The 17,961-nt window shown below is 44.0% G+C and overlaps 2 protein-coding genes across 5 annotated transcripts in view; both read right to left on the reverse strand.

The window, feature by feature from the left end:
* Positions 1 to 702: 702 nt before the first annotated feature.
* Positions 703 to 11,682, reverse strand: CELA1 (chymotrypsin like elastase 1). Its single transcript, XM_077110714.1, has 8 exons — positions 11,552 to 11,682; positions 10,827 to 10,909; positions 9,795 to 9,895; positions 8,749 to 8,874; positions 7,772 to 7,908; positions 6,433 to 6,578; positions 1,601 to 1,750; positions 703 to 852 (listed from the first exon to the last, which is right to left on the reverse strand). The coding sequence occupies exons 1-8, from the start codon at positions 11,589 to 11,591 to the stop codon at positions 835 to 837; spliced, it is 801 nt and encodes a 266-aa protein (XP_076966829.1). The 5' UTR covers positions 11,592 to 11,682; the 3' UTR covers positions 703 to 834.
* A 4,347-nt stretch (positions 11,683 to 16,029) lies between these two features.
* GALNT6 (polypeptide N-acetylgalactosaminyltransferase 6) overlaps positions 16,030 to 17,961 on the reverse strand; it is a 32,945-nt gene continuing 31,013 nt past the window's right edge. For all 4 annotated transcript variants that reach the window (XM_077110717.1, XM_077110718.1, XM_077110716.1 and 1 more), the window contains one exon: positions 16,030 to 17,739. In XM_077110717.1, coding sequence (XP_076966832.1) covers positions 17,626 to 17,739 — 114 coding nt within the window. In that variant the 3' untranslated portion in view covers positions 16,030 to 17,625. The remainder of the gene's footprint in view (positions 17,740 to 17,961) is intronic.

Raw genomic sequence — 17,961 nt, forward strand, 5'->3', positions numbered from 1 at the left:
AGAATCAGAACACATTTATTCACTCAGAAACATATTTTTTCCCCTTTTCCTTCAGTAAATCTTTATATTTTTTTCTTCTTACCAGGGTAATGCATGTTTATTTATTTTTAAAAATATTTTAGACATTATAGTGATATTTAAAAGGGGAAAGTCACAGGTATTCTCCTCCTTTGAAATAACAGCTGTTAATAATATGGGACATAGAAAATGTTGAAAGATATTACTAAATTACCCTCTGTAGGTGTTTACATCTGCATTAACAATGCAAGAATGTCTCGTTTCTCCACATTCTCATCAGAACAGTGTGTTTTCAAATGTTTGTATGTTGTATGTTGTATGATAGATAATGGGTGGTATCTTGTTGTAGTTAAAATACACATTGTAGTTAAAATACACATTTCTCTTATTTTGAGTGAGATTGGGATTCAGGAACATTTTAAAGTACTCTCTGCCTTTGAATATAGTAAATATGCATGGGGATGGGGAGAGGAGGAGAGAACAGGTTAATGGATAGGTAGAGCCTAAAATAATCCAAAATGGATCATGTAAAACCACTCCACTGGGCTTAGTTTGTAGTCTGGCAGGAGTGACTGCAAAGTAAAGGAGGAACCAGCACAGAAGTAGTGTGGTCAAGTCCAACTTGGGTCCTATAATCATGTTTCCTCCAGAAGGCTTACTTCCAAACAGAGAGACACAGGCTGATAATGTATATTCAGTTTTATTTGTTTTCTGTATCTGGCTCAATAGTTACTTAGACTGTTTTCCTTAATGGCCCCAAGTCCTGCTGAGGACCCAGGAACCACTTTGGGAAGCCTGTTTGATTCAGGAAAATGTTCAGTTGACGGCAATGACCTGAAAGAAAAAATAGTTATGTACACAATATCTGCCCACCTCCACTTCTCTCTTTTCCTCCCCACTTAAGAATGCCCTATATTGGTCTACAGGTCGTTGAGACGGTAGGGAGCAGGGTGCTGATCTCAGCTGTGTTATGGATGCATACCCAGGATTTAGCCTCAAGGACAGAACTTATAAATAAATACTCATGAGCCAAGGTTCATGCCACAGGCTTCAGAAAGTGTTTGAAGGCTAGAGGGCACAGATGGGATGATGGGATGGGCCATGAAGCTTTACCACTAGGTCAATATGCAGTCTCCCTTGAACTGAAAGCATTGTTTTAGGGGTAGAACCTCCTCCAAAGAGTAGAGCTAATTCTCATAATGCTGTTAAAAGCAGCTTGTGGGAAAGGATGTCAATGCCTCCTTCCCTTGTTCAGGAAAGTACAGGCCTTTCTGAAGCTATTTTTCCCTTGGCTTTGACCTAGGATAGCATTGATATGTGACTGGTTTGGTTCTACTGCTGCCACCATCTCACCCTAAGCAATAAACAGGATGGTGAAGCCTGCTCAATGGCTGTGTGAAGGGGGGGCTCAAGATGGGAGACTTACTGAGGGAAAGTATACAGTGGAGGGAAGGGAGAGCAGTAAATACATGAATGTGGTGAGAAAGATGATGGCTTCTCCAGCACAACCCATGCCCCCACCCTAGCCAGTGTGTGGATCTCCAGCTGACTCTGTTTCAACCTATTATTTGAGAGGACTCACGTTATTTATCCAAGAGATGTAAGCAGAGACCCGGGTGAAGACTGTGGGCTTCCTGGAGACATTACAGCCCAGACTGGACACAAAGCTGGTCACTCCATGGACAACATACCGACCACTCACCAAGCAATGGAGAGGGCCTCCAGAATCACCCTGCAGGGAGGAGAGGCAGAGTCCTGAAACTCTGTATCTTTTGATTTTTGAGAACTTTGCTTTTTTATGTTGTATTTTTTCTTTTTTTTTTTTTAAATGTATTGTGGTAATATTGTTAAAAGAAATAAAACAGAATAGAGTTACTATGGCTAAAATATTTTAAATGGAATCAGATGGTCATTCTGGAGGTTACTTTTAGGCATAGCTCAGCCAAATATCACAAACTACCAAAGTATGGAAAGCTTAAGCAACAATATTCCTTAAAATCCCTAGGACACCTGGACCATAAAACAAACCATCAGATAAAGAACTCAGTTAGCTATCTAACCTGAATATCCACCAACCACGAACAACTTGTGTAACCTTCTTTTCCTTTGCCAGGAGGGGATGATTTGGGCTGCTACCTCAATCAGTGCTCCCTGAATTGTAATCCTAAAACACCAAATAAATGCCTTTGCTGCATTGCAGCTTAGTTTATTTCTTGGTTGACAATATATACAACATAAAATTTCTCATTTTAACTACTTTCAAGTATACAATTCAATGGTATTAATTACATTCACAGTGTTGTGCTACTTTTACCACCATCCATAACCAAAACTTTTCTAACATCCCAAGCAAAAACTGTGTATCCTTTAAGCATTTAACTTCCCATTGTCCATGGGTCTTTGCTTTTTGTTCTCTTTCTCTTGCACCCCACCCACCCTCGTCTCTGTTGTGTAATCCTCTACATTTTAAAGCTTCAGTTCAAATCCCCACCTCCTTCATATTCCTACAGTCAAAATGATCTTCTTTTCCTTTCTAAACAACGACAGTACTTTCTTCTTCTGTTTTGCAGTACTTCGGTCAAGGTCTGCCTTGTATTATGGTTTCTTTCTTTTTTTTTTTTTTTAACCTTTCATGTATCTGAGTTTCTTGAGACTGGGACTATGCTTACTAATATTTTTCCTCTCTATAGTACTAGCAAAGAACTTTGACCATCTTAAGATCAATAGCTTTTATTGATTTAAATTGAACCCGAGGTGGGAGGAAGTAGGGTGTTCAATTAATTTCTTTATCCCTAGCATTTAGACCAATGCATAGCAAAGGGTAAGTAGTCAACACATGTTAAAGTAAGGTGCAATTGAAGAGAAGAGAAAGTGGTATAGTGGTTAATCGCTATAGGCTCAGGCTTAGAATCAGAGGAACCTGGGTTTTTAGAATATGACCACGACTCTCTTTTCCTACTCAGTTCCCAGAATGCCAGCAACAGGTCTTTAATTTCATACATAGAATTGGAAGGTATTTTCTGGAGACCCTGACCAACCCAAGAGGAAAGACACAAGGATACTGACATTGGAGGTCCTCCAGTGAAATCACCTAGCCAGATTGTCTAACAGAGAAGTCCATCACAGATGAACCCCACTTAAGTCTAGCACTACCAACTAGTTCTGGGACAGATGGAGGGTGTGGCTGAGAATTCTGGGGCAGAAAGAAGAGCTGGAAGAGAGCTCGGTGGGAACTGGTGAATTGAGGCAAAGGGGTCTTAAAAGAGCCACTCCGAGGAAGGGTTGGGGACTCAGAACTCTGAAAGCCCAGAAGGTGAAGGCACAATGTTTGGGAAACTGCAGTAATAAGGGGCCCGGAGACACAATTGTCTCAGAGAACTGTCAATCTGCAGTGATAGAAGAAAAGGACTCTAATTTTACAGAGTTCAAGATCTTGAGAGAGAACAGAGAAAAGTAAATGACTCAGAAGAGTTAAACCTCAGTAATTTGTAGTTGGAGCTGGCTGCTGAGGGCCTGGAGGAGGTTGCGTTGTTATGCCTTAGGCCCTTTTCTGCCTACTACTCTCATGTGGGGTTCCTAGAATAAAGGACTTACAAGTTATAAAACTGAAAAAGTTCCTGGCAATGGGGTAAGTTGGTCACCTTACTTCCACAGTTCTTCAAGTTGAAAAAACACCCTTCAATTATTTGATTCTATTATTTCAGTCAGGTTACCAGTCTCCAGTAAGCTTCTTTTTCTCCCCTATCTAGCTCGGACCTTAGAGTTGATCTGTAATCCTGTGTTTTAGCCACAGTCATTCAGGAAAACCTAACCCGTATTAATCCCTAACCTGGATCATCGAATAAAATCAAGCAAATCATACACCCGTATGGTCATTGCTATACAAATACATGGTCTCTGACTCAGCTGAATCAGTAACAGCTTAGAGGACTATCCCTCCCCTTCATTCACTTTAACAATTATTCCAGACTCATACAACCCTTGCCCCTTCACGTTCAGCAGTAAATCTCACTCCTCCTAGTTGATGAGGAAATAGAAGCAATAATGCAGGCACTTTCCAACTTCGAGCTACCCAGCCTGTAGATTTTTTCACATGCACAGATGCATTTCTTGTCCCTCTTCCTGCTCAAAGCCACCTCTTTGCTCTTGGCTCTTCCTTCTCCTCTAGGATCTCAAGCTATCCATTATTCCCTCCCTCTTACTCTACAGAATCCTTCCCTCTCTGCCTACTAATATACTCAATTTTTTTCCCTCTTTAAAGGTCCACCCCTTTTAGGAAGACTTGCTATCCTCCTAAAGCTCCCAAACTTTCTGTTCTTCTCTTTCATTCAAGGTTCTTAGAAGAGTAATTTCCATTCCCTGCTATAGTTATTGTCTTTTCATTTCTTACCTTGTCCATTTGGGCTATTGCCCTGATCATTCTACTGAAATTGCTCTTGTCATGGTTAACAGAGATCCACCAATGGCCAAATCCAGTAGACACTTTGAGCTCTTAATATGTGGGTCTCTGCTGCACTGTATACTACTCAGCTTTCCCTGAGCTTTTGTAAAATCCTTATCACCTGTTTTTTCTCTCACCTCAAATCTCTATCTTGGATCTTCATGGATTCTCTGCCTTCCACCTATCCCTGAAGTACCAATCATTTGTGTTTTCTGGGGCACTCCCTACCACTTTTTTTGGGGGAGATGTGTGTGAGGTGTGGGATGTGGGGCCCTCATTTGCTCTCAAGGTTATCTCTACTCCAGATCTATCTCCCAAGTTCTGCTTTCTTATATCCAATTTCTTACTGGTTAGCTACATATGAATATCCTTTTGGGATCTCAGACTCAATTTATCCAGAAATTAATTCATCACTTTCTCTCCCAAATCCTATAAATCTTGTCTCATTTGTGGCAGCATCCTCTGCCCCCAGATCACTTAAACCAGATGCCTGAAAGTCTTCTTCCTCCTCTCCATTTCTACCACCATTGACCTAATTCAGGCCCTCAAATTTCCTGCCTAGATAATTGCAATGGCCCCTAACCAGTCTCAGGCCTTTCTTGCCCTTTTCAAAACATGTCTACATTGTCATCTGAGGAAGGTTCCAAAAGGCAAATCTGATCATGTTGCTCTCATTTAAAACTCTTCAATGGCTTCTTGGTGTCTAAGAGACAAAGTTTATATCCCTAAGCCCTAAATCCTGTGGCTCCTGCTTAGTTCTCTATCTCATCTCCTGACATTCCCTAATATGCTTACAGATTATGCTCTGGTGGACAAGCCCAGGAGTCAGTAAATGTTTTCTGTAAAGGACCAAATAATAAATATTTTAGACTCTGTTGACCATATAGTCTCTGTCTCAATTACTCAACTCTGCTGTTGTAGCTCAAAAGCAGCCATAGGAATTATGTAAATGAACAAGTGTGGCTGTATTCCAATCACATTTTATTTATGGGTACCAAAATTTTACATATTTTTCAGGCATCATGAAATACTGTTCTTCTGATTGTTTTCCCAACCTCTGCTGTAGCCATAGGGAACACTCAGTAATTCTTTCTGTTGTCTCCATACCTTTGTTCATGCTGTTCCCTCTCTCTAAATGTCTTTGTATTTTTGCCTGGCCTACTCCTATATAACCTTCAGTATTCACTACAGGCTCCACTTTCTCGGGGAAGGCATGTATTTTCTCACTCTAGCAGGTAGAGGAAGTGCTGTCCTGATATGACTCCCATATTATCCTATGTACATTTTTTATTATAACACTTTACCAAACTATATTACAATGTTCCATCATATTTCTGCTTCTTCTATTCCTGTAACAGACACTGCATTTGATTCATCTTTGTATCTCTAGTACTTAGCACAGTACCTGGCACATAGTGATGCTCAATGAACATTATTTCTATTTATTATATATAAAAACTATTATAAAACTATCTGGGGCACTCTCACCTACCATACTCACCTGTATATACTTCCATAAATACTACTGGGGTAAAGAGTGGAGGTGTTAGAGCTACACAAAAAGTTGGGGATTGATGAGGGGTGGAGGGAGCTATCTTATTCACAGTGACAACCACCTCTCCAGGCCCCAGCTCCATCACTGCCATAAAAAAATCTAAGTCACAAACAACTTCTAAAGAGCATATACGCATGCCAATGTGCAAATCGTTGGGCCACAGTCAAGCTCTTGAGTTGGGGCATTGGGCAAGATGAATTTTAAGGTTTCAAGTTTGAGATTCTGTGACTGTAGAGTTATGAGCATAGAATCATTCTCATTCCAACACCAGAGTAGAAAGGTAAGTCTGTGCACGGAGGTGGGAGAGAGTGAGGAATGAGGGGTGGGGTGGGGTGTGTGTGTGAGGAAAAGGTAGGAAATGAGAGCAGAAAGGGGAGCAGCTGGGATGGGACTTCTGACACTTTCTGAGTATGTTCACCTGGCATCCAGAGCGAATTCCATCTCCGCCTGCGCACACCATGGTGTTCTTCACCGTGGAGCCCCAGTAGGAAGAACTGGAGCAGGTGGCATAGTCCACGGAAGGCAGGTAAGCCTCCTGCAGGTTCTGGGCCAGCTCTCCATTGGCTGTATGGGACACACAGTACTGGAGGTCAGTCCCCAGGGAAAACTTACCACACCCCACCAGACCTTCTCAAGCTCTGATGAAAGCTGAACTCATGGCAAGCTCCTTTTCTCTGCCAACTGCATGTCAGAGTCTCCTCTCTTCTCTTTTTATATGTTAGCTATAGACCCTTTCCCCCAGCGAGCCATCCTCCAAACCACCAATCTTACTCCTGCCTTTTTTTTTTAATTTAAATTCGTGGGTAGCTTAGTTAAATTAATTAGAATGATATTATCTGTTGATAATATATCTGTCTGTCTTGTTCCCTCCTTACACTATAAGCCCCACGAAGCAGAACCAGGACTGGCAACTCTTGTTTCCATTTAAGAGCTTGATACAACTTTCATTTATCTGGCTCTTTTGCCTTTTCAAAGTCTTTGTATGTGTATTATTTCTTTAGATCCTTACAACAACCCTTTCTTGTTATATATAAGGAAATTAAAACACAATGGTATTAAGTGAATTGAGCGCACAGCTGGATTAGAAGCCTGTCTCTCTCAACTCCAGGTTTTTCCCAGTAGAGTGGCAGCTCATAGCAAGGCTTTGCCTCTTCTCCAGAAGCTCAAACACAGCAAGTGGCTGGATGGAATTCTGTGTCAGGCCTAATGTCTCTGCTCTTCTTATCTATCCCAGTTATGTGAATGACATTTCCTACCAGAAATCTTCCCATGTTGTCCAGATAGGTGCCGAGCCTCCTCTGCCCCTGACTTATCTGGACCTACAGCTATTTCTGGTTCATCCGCTCCAAACCACAGCCCAAGGCTTCTTTATTGAGCATGGTGGTGTAAGGATCACCAAAGTGGGAGCCAGAATTCCTGGGTTCTGGTCCCAGTTTTGTACTAGTTATGTGATCTTCTCTGGGCCTTAGTTTCCTCATTTTTATAACGAGGGGCTTGTACAAAATACTCTGTGAGACAAGTCATTTTAGGCAAAAAGTCTGTGATCTCTGAATTGACGACCCCATAGCCCATTCTTAGTTTGGTTTAATGCTCCAGTTATTTTATCTGTGGTTGCTTTGGCTCTTAGTCTCTGGCTTTGAACACCGAGGGTCACAGAAAAATGACACCCCACTCCCACCCCATCCCTACCCCACCCCCTCCCCAGTCTGAGCTGCCTAATCAAGCTGTGGTGGATGGTGCCAGGGTAGGTGACTTACTTCTGGTCATTCCCCACCCTGTGATGTAGCAGGGGCTGTTGTTAGCCAGGATGGTTCCCTCCTGGGGCAGAACACCCAGCTGCACATAGCTGTTGAGGGTAACGCTCTGGGCCAGGCGCAGCAGGGCGATGTCATAGCTGCAGGAGGAAAGAAGACTGCTCACTTCTGGAATCAGGCCTTCCCTCGGGTCAGCATAGGGGCTGGTCCTCTCTACACTTCTGTGTCCTCCGGGAACCGATGGCTTTGAAGAAGGAGGAGGGCGCTAACTTGCAAAGCCTCGAAGGAAGAATTGCACAATTGGGTTGTAGGACATTATGTGTTCAACAGCAGCACCTGCTGGTAAAATTCAGTATTGCAGACTAGCTCACATCACTGCAATCCAGGATAAATCCCAAAGGACCAGGGTGGCGTGACCTTGGTGGTGGAGAAGAGTTCTCAAAGAAGAAAGATATACAATGCTGCATGGTTTTGAAGGCTCTGCAGATACAGCCCAATTACTTGTACCTATTCCTACCCCTCAGTTCCCTACTCCGTTGTCCACAGAATTGACCATCATTTTAATTACTTCTTTTCCAAAAGATTACAATTCACTCTTACAGGAGTTTTCCAATGTAAGAGTCACTTTAAGAAATTTACTTCTGATGATGGATTCTATTCCATAAAACTCCTTCTACAGAAAAGAAGATTCAGGTGAGCATCAAATCTCAAAAACCTTCCAAAATTCTCAAGCCCTCCAAAGTCTAAAATTCTCAAAACCCTCCTGGATGAATGTGCCAGCTCACTCTCTCCTCTACCCCAAGCACATGGTGCCTTCTCCCAGCTTCAACTGGGCCCCTCTGCCAAAGGCCAGGGCCTGAGCCCGGGACCAGGTCTCAGGTAATGTGATCCCTCCAGCCCTCTGGGAAAATGAGTAAAGGAAGCCAACACCCCTGAGGCCCTCCACCTCCAGTCCAGGATCCGCCTGGCTTTGCCCGTACCCGGCAGCCACATTATTGCTGTTCCAGTACGGATGCACCACGATCCTCTGCACGCTCACGTACTGCTCTGTGCCGTCGTTCTGGTTCAGGTTGTGGTCGCCGACCACCACGCGGAAAGTCATCTGTCTGCAGCGAGAGAAGGAAGCCCCGTGTGATCCACGGAGCTCAAACCCCTCTTCCACGTTTAGAAAAGAGCTGGGACGCCCGCTTACTTTTTTTTTTTTTTTTTGAGACCGAAGCCCATCTTATCTGGCCCAGGCAGAAGACAGGTAAAAGGCCCTCAAAGATGAGAAAGTTACAGTCTCTCTCATTTCCCAATTCATTAACTTGTGGGAGTGGCAAGACTACCATCAACATCATTTTCCCAAGTTGTTAAGCTAAACATCCGAGGCTGAACATTTCACAATCGGGGAGAGGTGCGGAAAGCATAAATGAACGAATGGCTCTCAGACCTCAGAGATTTTGAGGAAACTGTAGACTTCTAGAGCCGTCATTCTTAAGGAGTGATCCTTGAACTAGCCTCATCGGCATCACCTAGGAATTTGTTAGAGATGGAAAATATCAGGCCTCACCCTGGACCTATCAAATCAGAAACTCTGTTGGGTGGGGCCCAGCAATCTGCACCTTCCAGATAATTCTGATGCATGCTCAAATTGAGAACCTCTGCTCAAGACCAATATGAAAAGTTAACAGCCAGACATTGGGTAGGCACCTAAATATTGACTCCATCTTCCACAACAACTCTATAAAGTAGGTGTCATTACTCCATTTTGAGAACAGAGTGGGGACAGAGAGAAGCTGCCCAAGGGTTACATAGTTAGACAAAGGTGGAAAAGAATTTTAACCTGAGCTCACCTGACTCTAAAATTTGTGTTTTTCATTATACCCAACTGCCGACCCACAGGCCCCCAAACACAAAAGGGCAGGGCAGTGCCCACTGCTCAGTCCCCTAAATTCCTGACCCCAGAAGCCAAAGCCCAGAAGAGCTGGGCACATAGACTCTTCCCCTGCCAGGGCCCAGAAAAGTTGGTCTTTGTTTTTCTCACCTGTCCACGCAGTGAGCAGCTGTCATTACCCAGTTCGCCCTAATGAGGGTCCCTCCACAGGTATGATACCAGTAATTTCCTGACCGGTACTGGAGGGAAATCTAGATAGATGGGGAGGGAAAATAGGAGGGATAGGTTGGTGTTTCTCAAAAGGCTTTGCCCTAAACTACATCTTACCTCCCTAAATTCCTGTCATCAAAACAATCTCCAACTTTCTGGGCTGGAGATGACAAACAGGTTTCATTTCACCTGCCAGTTGCTATTAGCCTGGAGTGCGGTGTTGAGAAGGGGTGTAGACACCTCAGTGGTTGGCAGGAAAAAGTACTTTATTGTTTGTTGATATTTACTGTGTGAACTGACCTGAGGAGTAAAGATATGCATGTACACTGTACTTGGCATCCCTGCTCTATCTAGGCAGTTGCAATGAATCAAGAATTCAAGTCTTTCTACTTCCGCTTCCACGTGGAAAGGAAATGTAGCTAAGTAATTGCTCCATCACCTGAGCCCCAAAGCTTAGGTATCTAGAGCTTAAGATTCACCCTGACCCCTCACTATGGAGGATACTTAGAAACACCATTGGAATGTTCATTTTTATCTTCATGTCTCCTTCTTCAGCACCACATATGAAATAATAGCTCTATTCCTGAAATTGGGGATTGTATTGTAAATTGAATCCAATTCTTTAATCATCATGATTGCTGTGGCTATTCACCAGTTACCTTGCCTGTTTTAGACATCTAAATTTGCCAAACCTGGGCCCAGCTGCTCTCTTAACAAAAGTGGGAAACTCTTTAAACAGCCAAATAAGCAATATGCTGTAGTTGGTTTGTGTGTGTGTGCCTGGGAAAGTGAGTAAGTGTGGTCAGCATTCAAATCCCCTCCTCCAAACCTTTTGCATTTTAAAAAACCACCTGAGCTTGGTCCCATGTGTCTTTAAAATCTAGAATCCGGTGAGTTGGAGAGCTGCCTCCTGTTAAGGACATACACAAACCCACATACACTGTCCGTCTGGGGCTGGGAGGGAACACCCACCTGAGAGGGCCAAGAATTCCTCCGGGCCTCTGTCCCTCCAACTACCCGGGCATTGGTTTCCGGAAAGTCCTGGGTGCTGTGTCCTTTGTGGGGCAGAAGAAAAGTGAGTGGTGACTAAGCATGGGGTCTGCCCGAGTTGGGGGTGAGGGGTGGGGGTTGTGTTTTGAGGAATGTTAGCCTTGTCTGCTAATTTATAGCTCCTCTCCAACAAATGAGGGGCCCAGAACTTGGCCCGTCTGCTTCTCCCAGGTGTCCCCAGAACTCCGGCATGCTACGAGGGACCTATCTCCCATCATCAGGCTGAGGCCCCAGAGGCTCCCTGTGTTCTCAGCCCTAGTCAGAGTCACTCCTTGGCCTTAGTACCCCTTCCTCTTTTCCCCTTTCCCCCAGTGTTTTGACAGAATTCTCCAGGGGACTGGAGCAGCAGTGCACATCCCAGCCAGAAACCTGCTAAGGATGTCTTTCTGCCAAAGGTGGTGGTGGGAAAGCCCACGCCCCCTGAAAGAGGCTTCTCCCTGCTTAACGGCTCAGGGACCTGTCATCCAGAGGGGCTGGTGGCCCTGACCTTTCCTATCACTGGCTCCAGTAAAGTTTTTGCTAGACTCATAGGCAGCATGTTCCACCCCCATGCTGGGTATGAAACAGACCTAGGCTTAGGGATGGCTTTCCAACCCTCCTCCTTGAATTCCCCTTCCTACAGAACTCGGGCCAGAGAACCCACTTACCATAAAGGACCAGGGTAGCAAACACCAGGAAGTGCAGCATGTTGCCAGTGGAGTAGACTATTGCCCCTTGCCATGCACCAAGTTCTCTTTATACTCCTCTTATCAGCAACTTTGCTGCCCTTCCTCCTGCCAATTGGCGGGGCTGTGGGTATAAGGCAGGGAAAATCACAGGTGACATGGAAATACAAATGAAAAGATTTCTTTTGAAGTAAACTCATTTATCTGTTGTTCAAAGACAGAACAAGGTCAGGGCTGAATTAATAATCTGCTTTCAGTTGAAAAGCATCCAACAAACTCTCAGAAATAAGATGGAGAGCTGGACTGGCTTTTCCCTCAGTGTGCTCAGTCTCAGAATCCACCCCTGTCTTGCTGTCCTCAGTGGCACTGTAAGTGCAGAGACCTAGTCCGTGCTAGGAGGTGAATGCAAGGGTGGGATGGAGGAGGAAGGAGTACTTAGCAAGAGGAAGCCAGGCCAAGAGGAAGACTTTAGCATGTCCTGTCAACATCTCCCTACCTGAAATGGGAATATGACATGTCCCCAGTGTGCAGACCCAGGTGTAAGCACAGGGAAATGAAAACAAAGTATATGCACTAGAGAGAATTTTGGTGGAGGAAGGCACTGAGAGACAGGATTGAGGAGACTCTGATGGGGAGCCAAAGAGAAGGGCTGCCAAGAGAAGGAAAATATGGGGCAGGGGGGCTGTTAGAGGAGGGAACCCACAGGACAGGGAGATACTCTGAGGGCTCTGAGGGCGGAGGGCAGAGGAGCTGGAGGTCAGGAGTGGTTGTGTCCTGCAGGCTCTGCCCATGAAAATCAAGGAGAAGAGGAAAGGGGGAGGCACCGTGTGCTAAGAGCCTTGGGGTGGGTGGAGGTTTTTGGATTGGGTACAAATGATCACAGCCATTGCAGGCCCCAGAGTTAAGTATTGTTTGGAGCAGTGATTGTAGCAAAGCATGTTTTTGTTTGTTTGTTTTTTAACTTTTTATTTTGAAATACTTTCAAACTTACGATTACAAAAATAATACAAACCCACATAGAGAACTCCAATATATCTCTACCCACCCTAGATACCCAGATCTACCAATTTTTTTTTTTTTTTTTTTTTTTTTTTTTTTTTAAAGGAAAGACAGAGAGAAGGAAGGAAGGAAGGAGGAAAGGGAAACATTTTTAAACATTTTCTTGTTTTATTGTATTCTGTTTCTCCGTTTTTGTTACATGGGGTGGGGCCGGGAATCGAACCGAGGTCCTCCGGCATAGCAGGCAAGCACTTTGCCCGCTGAGCCACCGCGGCCCGCCCCAGATCTACCAATTTTAACACTTAAAGCATAGGATTTTGAATTAGGCAGGGAGAAAGTCAGAAAGTTTAAAAGGAGGCAGGAAAATCACCAGATCCACCTGGGGGCGACTGTTGCCAAGAATCTAAAATTCAAGCTTCATGCCTGCAGGGGTGGGAGAGGCCTAGAAAAGCCTGTTTGAAGGAGTCTATATGGACTGTTCCCTTTTCATGATCCTTGGAATGTTCAGGGGACATGAGGTGTGCTTTGCCACTCAGGTAACCTGCAGGCTTTTTCTCCACCCCAACCTCCAACATTCCAACCCAAAGTAGACCTCAGGAAAGAGAGCTGAGCTGGGTTAGGGAACCCACAGCCTTTTTTTTTTTTTAATCATTCTCCTCCCACTTACTCTGGAGAGAAAGGAGATAACTTTAGTCACAGGAAGAATCCAAGAGGAGGCTTCCTGGCCTCCTAAAGGTTGCTCCTTGACATCGGATACTCCAAACTGGTGAGACTTCAAGGACAGAGCTGGTATAGTATCTTTCTTGGTGCCCTCAGTGATCTACTCAGGGCCTGGTCCAGAGAAGCCCAATCTGTGTTTGCTTAAAAACCAGTCTCTTCAGGCCTGCACTTATTAAGGCCCTCATAACCTGTCACTAATTTATATATTCAGCCTCATCATACATGATGGTCAGACCCTTTTATAGTCTCAATCTCAGGGTTAGGTATAGACAGTGGCCTTGGTTTAAATTCCATGGCCATTCCTTTTGAATAAGCAATTCCAATTTTCAGAATGCATTCTTTAAAAATACACATCCATGAGGATGTGGTTTTATAGTACAGTTTGCCATAATGCAAAACTGAAAAAAAAAAAGTATTCATCAATAGTGAAAGGTTAAATACATTTGCTTTAACGATACTATAGAATACTCTGCATCTTTTATAAAGATGAGTAAAAAATAACCAAAATGTGGAAGCAACCCAAATATCCATCAACAGATAAACAAATGTGGTATAACCATCCAAGCATATTAACCATAGAAAGGAATGGAGTTCTGATACATGTTACAATTTGGATGACCCTTTAACACATCATGATGAGTAAAATAAGCCAGACACAAAAGGACAAATATTGTATGATTTCACTTATATGAAGTAACTAGAGTATGTCTCTCCATAGAGGTAAAAAGCAGATTACAGGTTACCGGGGACAAGGATGGGGAGAGAAGAACAGGAAGTTGATGCTTCATGGGTACAGAGTTTCTGTTTGGGGTGATGGAGAAGTGTTGGTAATGGATGGTGATAAAGGTAGCACAACGCTATGAATATGATCAACACCACTGAATCGTATACTTGAAATTGGTTAAAACGGGAAATTTCATGTTGTATATATGTTACCACAATAAAAATATTAAAACAATTATGAATTAGACTTAAATAGACTGACATGAAAAGATATATATATATATATTTTTTTTTTGCATGGGCAGAAACCGGAAATTGAACCCAGGTCTCTGGCATGGCAGGCGAGAACTCTACCTGCTGAGCCACCGTGGCCCACCCTGAAAAGATATTCTTGATATATTAAGGAAGGAAGTTGCATAGACTATGGTACTCTGTGTATGTATTGGTATATGCATAGAAAAAGGTCTAAAAGATCGATATTAAGCTATCAATAGTAATGGATAGGTATTGAGGTATATGAAGACAAATTTCACTTTTTTTTAAATACCAATATTCTTCTGTATTATTTGACTTCTCTACAGTAAGTATTACTTTTACAATTAAGTATAAGTAAGGATATACTTATTTTTTGTATATCCATTTTTGGCATTGACCTCAAGTGGGAAATTGATCTATCCCTAGAGGGACAAACCCTTCCCTGCTCAGCCCTTTCGTGTGACTAGGAGAGCCTTCTGTAACTGGGAGATAGTGGTCCAGGGCTTGTAGAAAGGTTTTGAAAGGTGGGGCTCAAGGTTAGCTTTGGGAGAGGCAAGAGCCTGGGTTAGGGCAAGGCCAGCCTTAGTAACTATGGGGAAGGCCAATGAGCTGGTTTCTTGAGTCTTCCCACCACCTTCAGTGTCCTCTCCCTGTTTTGATGACTTCCTTCCTAGTCCACCTCTCACCCCCAAACCTCAGCCTACTCACTAGGTGTGGCATATGGTCTTTCCCCGCTGCTGCTGCACCTCTCACCTCCTGCAAGTTACTTTTAGCTGGCTGCTACTGGGAGAGGCTATGCCATTTGGGGGCAGGGGTAAGGAACCAAGGTGCCCTGTTCTGGTAAGATTGGACTGGGGAGCTGTGGATGATGCCACACAGTATGAGGGGTGATGGGATAAGTGGCAAACAATCAATGCCTTTTGGATGCTTAATTCAACAGAGAATAGGACTAGGATTAGAGTCAAGGACTGTGCCTTCTTAGCAAGGCATTCAAAGCCTTTCTCAGTTGGGCCCTAGCACACTTTTAGGCTCAGTGGGTACAGTTCCTAGCACCCACAATACTTTTAGGGACCATGAAAATGTCTTCATTTCTTTAAAAATTAATAGAAAAAAAAATACAATCCAGCCTGGATTATATTTTTCTTAACACCAATGAGGAAATAAGACATATTTTTTAATGGAAAAGGGTCCCGTGACAGCAAAAGTCCTAAGGGCCCATCAAAGTCATAATGCGGTCCTGCTTTCCTAGCCTCTGCACCCATCACTATCTCACCCTGATGTCTTCTTGGTTTCCCAGACCCACTTGTACCTTCTTGCCTCTGTAGACTTGCTCATGCTATACCTTCGCTTATTCAGTCCTTCTCAACTGAGGACTCATCTTTCAAGATCTTGGGTCAAATGTCACTGTCTTTGTGAGGAAATTCCCTGATTCCCCTAAGTGGAAGTAATTGTTTCTTATAACTCTCCTAGCACATCTTTGAACATCTCCAGGATTGTCACAATTTGTTTACTCTGTTTCCCCAGCTAGACTGAGTTTTATGGAGGAAAGTCCTCATCTTACATCTCCTCATATTCATGTTTACACAGTGCTCCACCCATAATACATAGGCTAGATCAGGAGCCAGGCAATGTCTGGGGACAAGAGACTGTGGCTGACACAAATATCCAGATGTGTGTGGTCCTTCACTGCCTGGAGCAACTCATTCTCCAAGTGGATCAACTAAGTGACAATGCAGGGGATGAGGAACCCAATGCAAACCTCCTTTACCAACACCATAAAACCTTTATTTCCAGCTGGGATCTCATGTCCAATTCTGTCTTTCTGGGAAATAACTTTCCCCACCTCAGGTCATTTCCTGGCCACACTTTCCTCTCCCTTTGGCTGGACTACTCCAGAATCCTCTATAGGGTCCCAAAGGAGCAGTGTGGGACTGGGAGGCAGCTGTGGTTGATACCCTCATGTGGTGATATCCAAGAGGACAGCCTACTACGGAAGTCAAAAGAAGTTCTGGATCCAATTTCAGTTCTATCTAGGTAGCTAGGCTCTATTTCAGGCAATGAAACCATGTGTGCTGGAGTTCAGCTGTGGTCACTGTAGGTTCCCCACTTGCTTGGAGAAGAGCTGGCATGCCTGTCAGCTCTGCCCCATGGGTGTACTTCACGTAAATACAACAGATATGGTCAGTCATTCAGTCAGGTTCAGTTCTACATACTGTCCCTGCTTCCTCAGAGCTTTATTCTGTTAGCTTTATCCGCTCAGGAGGCCTGGGTTCTAGCCTCAGGTCTGCCAAGACCATGCTGGGTGACTTTGGGCAAATTACTTCACTTCTCTGGCTTCTGTTTCATAAAAAGAAAATGACAGGGTTGGACTGAAGCAATGGTTTTCAAATTGTGCTCTACAGATGCTTGGAAGTTCATTACTCTCCTCCTCCCTCAATTTCATCCACAGCTCCTTTGCCTTTTATCTGTTTTATATTTGGGGTTTTGAACAAGGTTTTGGGAGTTAAACTTGAGAATCACTGTTTCCCTGAGCTTTCTTTAATCATCAACATCCCAGAATTCCCAAATATGGTAGACCTGGCTATCTGGCTCTATTGTTCTAGGCTAAATTTATGGAGACCAGTCAGCTGGAAACAATCAGGAATGGAGGGATGAGGGAATGGGAAGGCCAGTGAATAGTTATCTAGTGTTCTTATGGTTTGGTAGGAGTCCTGGGTGAGTGCTGGAGAATGAGCTTCACTTTCAGCTTGAGCCATCTACTAGCTGTGGTTCTATAGGCAAGGCCCTGTACCATGTTCTACCTCTGCATTTTTATCTGTTAAATGCACATGGTAGTTCCTGTCCTGTCTTTCTCAAAGGATTACTGTGCAGATGAAGTAAGACAATGGACATATGGGTGCTCTTTGTAAATTGTAAAGGGTTGACAAACTTTAGCAGGGAGGCTCTTAGCTCACTAATCCTTGTTAGAATATACTATTTCATAGATTCTGCAGGTGCTCTGGGTGACCAGCATTGGAGACATGGCTGCAGAGATACTTTTCTTTCTTTTTCTTTTCTTTTTTGAGGTACTTTTCTTGAGTTCAGCGCTACTGCCCTGGACCCTCCCCCAGCTGCCTTCTCTGCTTTGGATGCCTCTGTTCCTAGGTCAGAAGGAAAACCCTAGTGCTCTTCCATCAGTGTAGAGAAAAGAAAATGGGCTCAATATTGTGCAAGGAGTAGGAAGGGCCTGCCTTGACATTCAGTGGGTTTAGAAATCCATCTTGAAGGCCTATGAAGGCGCTGATAATCAGGTTCGCAGACACCAGCAATGCTGTTCCCTGAGAGGCTTGTGGAGGTTCCCAGTGAGGATGGACTGTAGCCTAGGTGAAGAGCCAGTGCTGGTTGGGGTCACTGGGATTACAGGGGGCCATGGCTGGATGCTTGTTCTGGGATATCAGACAGGTACCAGATCTTGAGTTCCTGATGAGCCGTTCCTAAAAGATGACACAGCAAAGGGTCAACTTGGGCCACCAGACCTCCAGCAGCACTACTGGGGGCAGCCAGGTGGCAAAAATTAGATAAAAGGGAAAGGAACATCAACAAGGCACAAAGAAGAGGCTTCCAAACTTCTTCCTGGCCAGGCACTCTCATGGGATTCATTACTGAGTCTCCATTGTCTCCAGGACACTCAGTATTTATCCCGAGTGGCTAGAATA

This window comes from Tamandua tetradactyla, chromosome 7, assembly GCF_023851605.1.
Source record: "Tamandua tetradactyla isolate mTamTet1 chromosome 7, mTamTet1.pri, whole genome shotgun sequence".
NCBI classification, from domain to species: Eukaryota; Metazoa; Chordata; class Mammalia; order Pilosa; family Myrmecophagidae; genus Tamandua; species Tamandua tetradactyla.

Coding starts and splice junctions, on each gene's coding strand:
- CELA1 (XM_077110714.1), bottom strand. CDS start 11,591: ATGCTGCACTTCCTGGTGTTTGCTACCCTGGTCCTTTATG. Junction 10,910..11,551: donor TGCTACCCTGGTCCTTTATG/GTAAGTGGGTTC, acceptor TGCCCCACAAAG/GACACAGCACCCAGGACTTT. Junction 8,875..9,794: donor GCTGCTCACTGCGTGGACAG/GTGAGAAAAACA, acceptor CTCTCGCTGCAG/ACAGATGACTTTCCGCGTGG.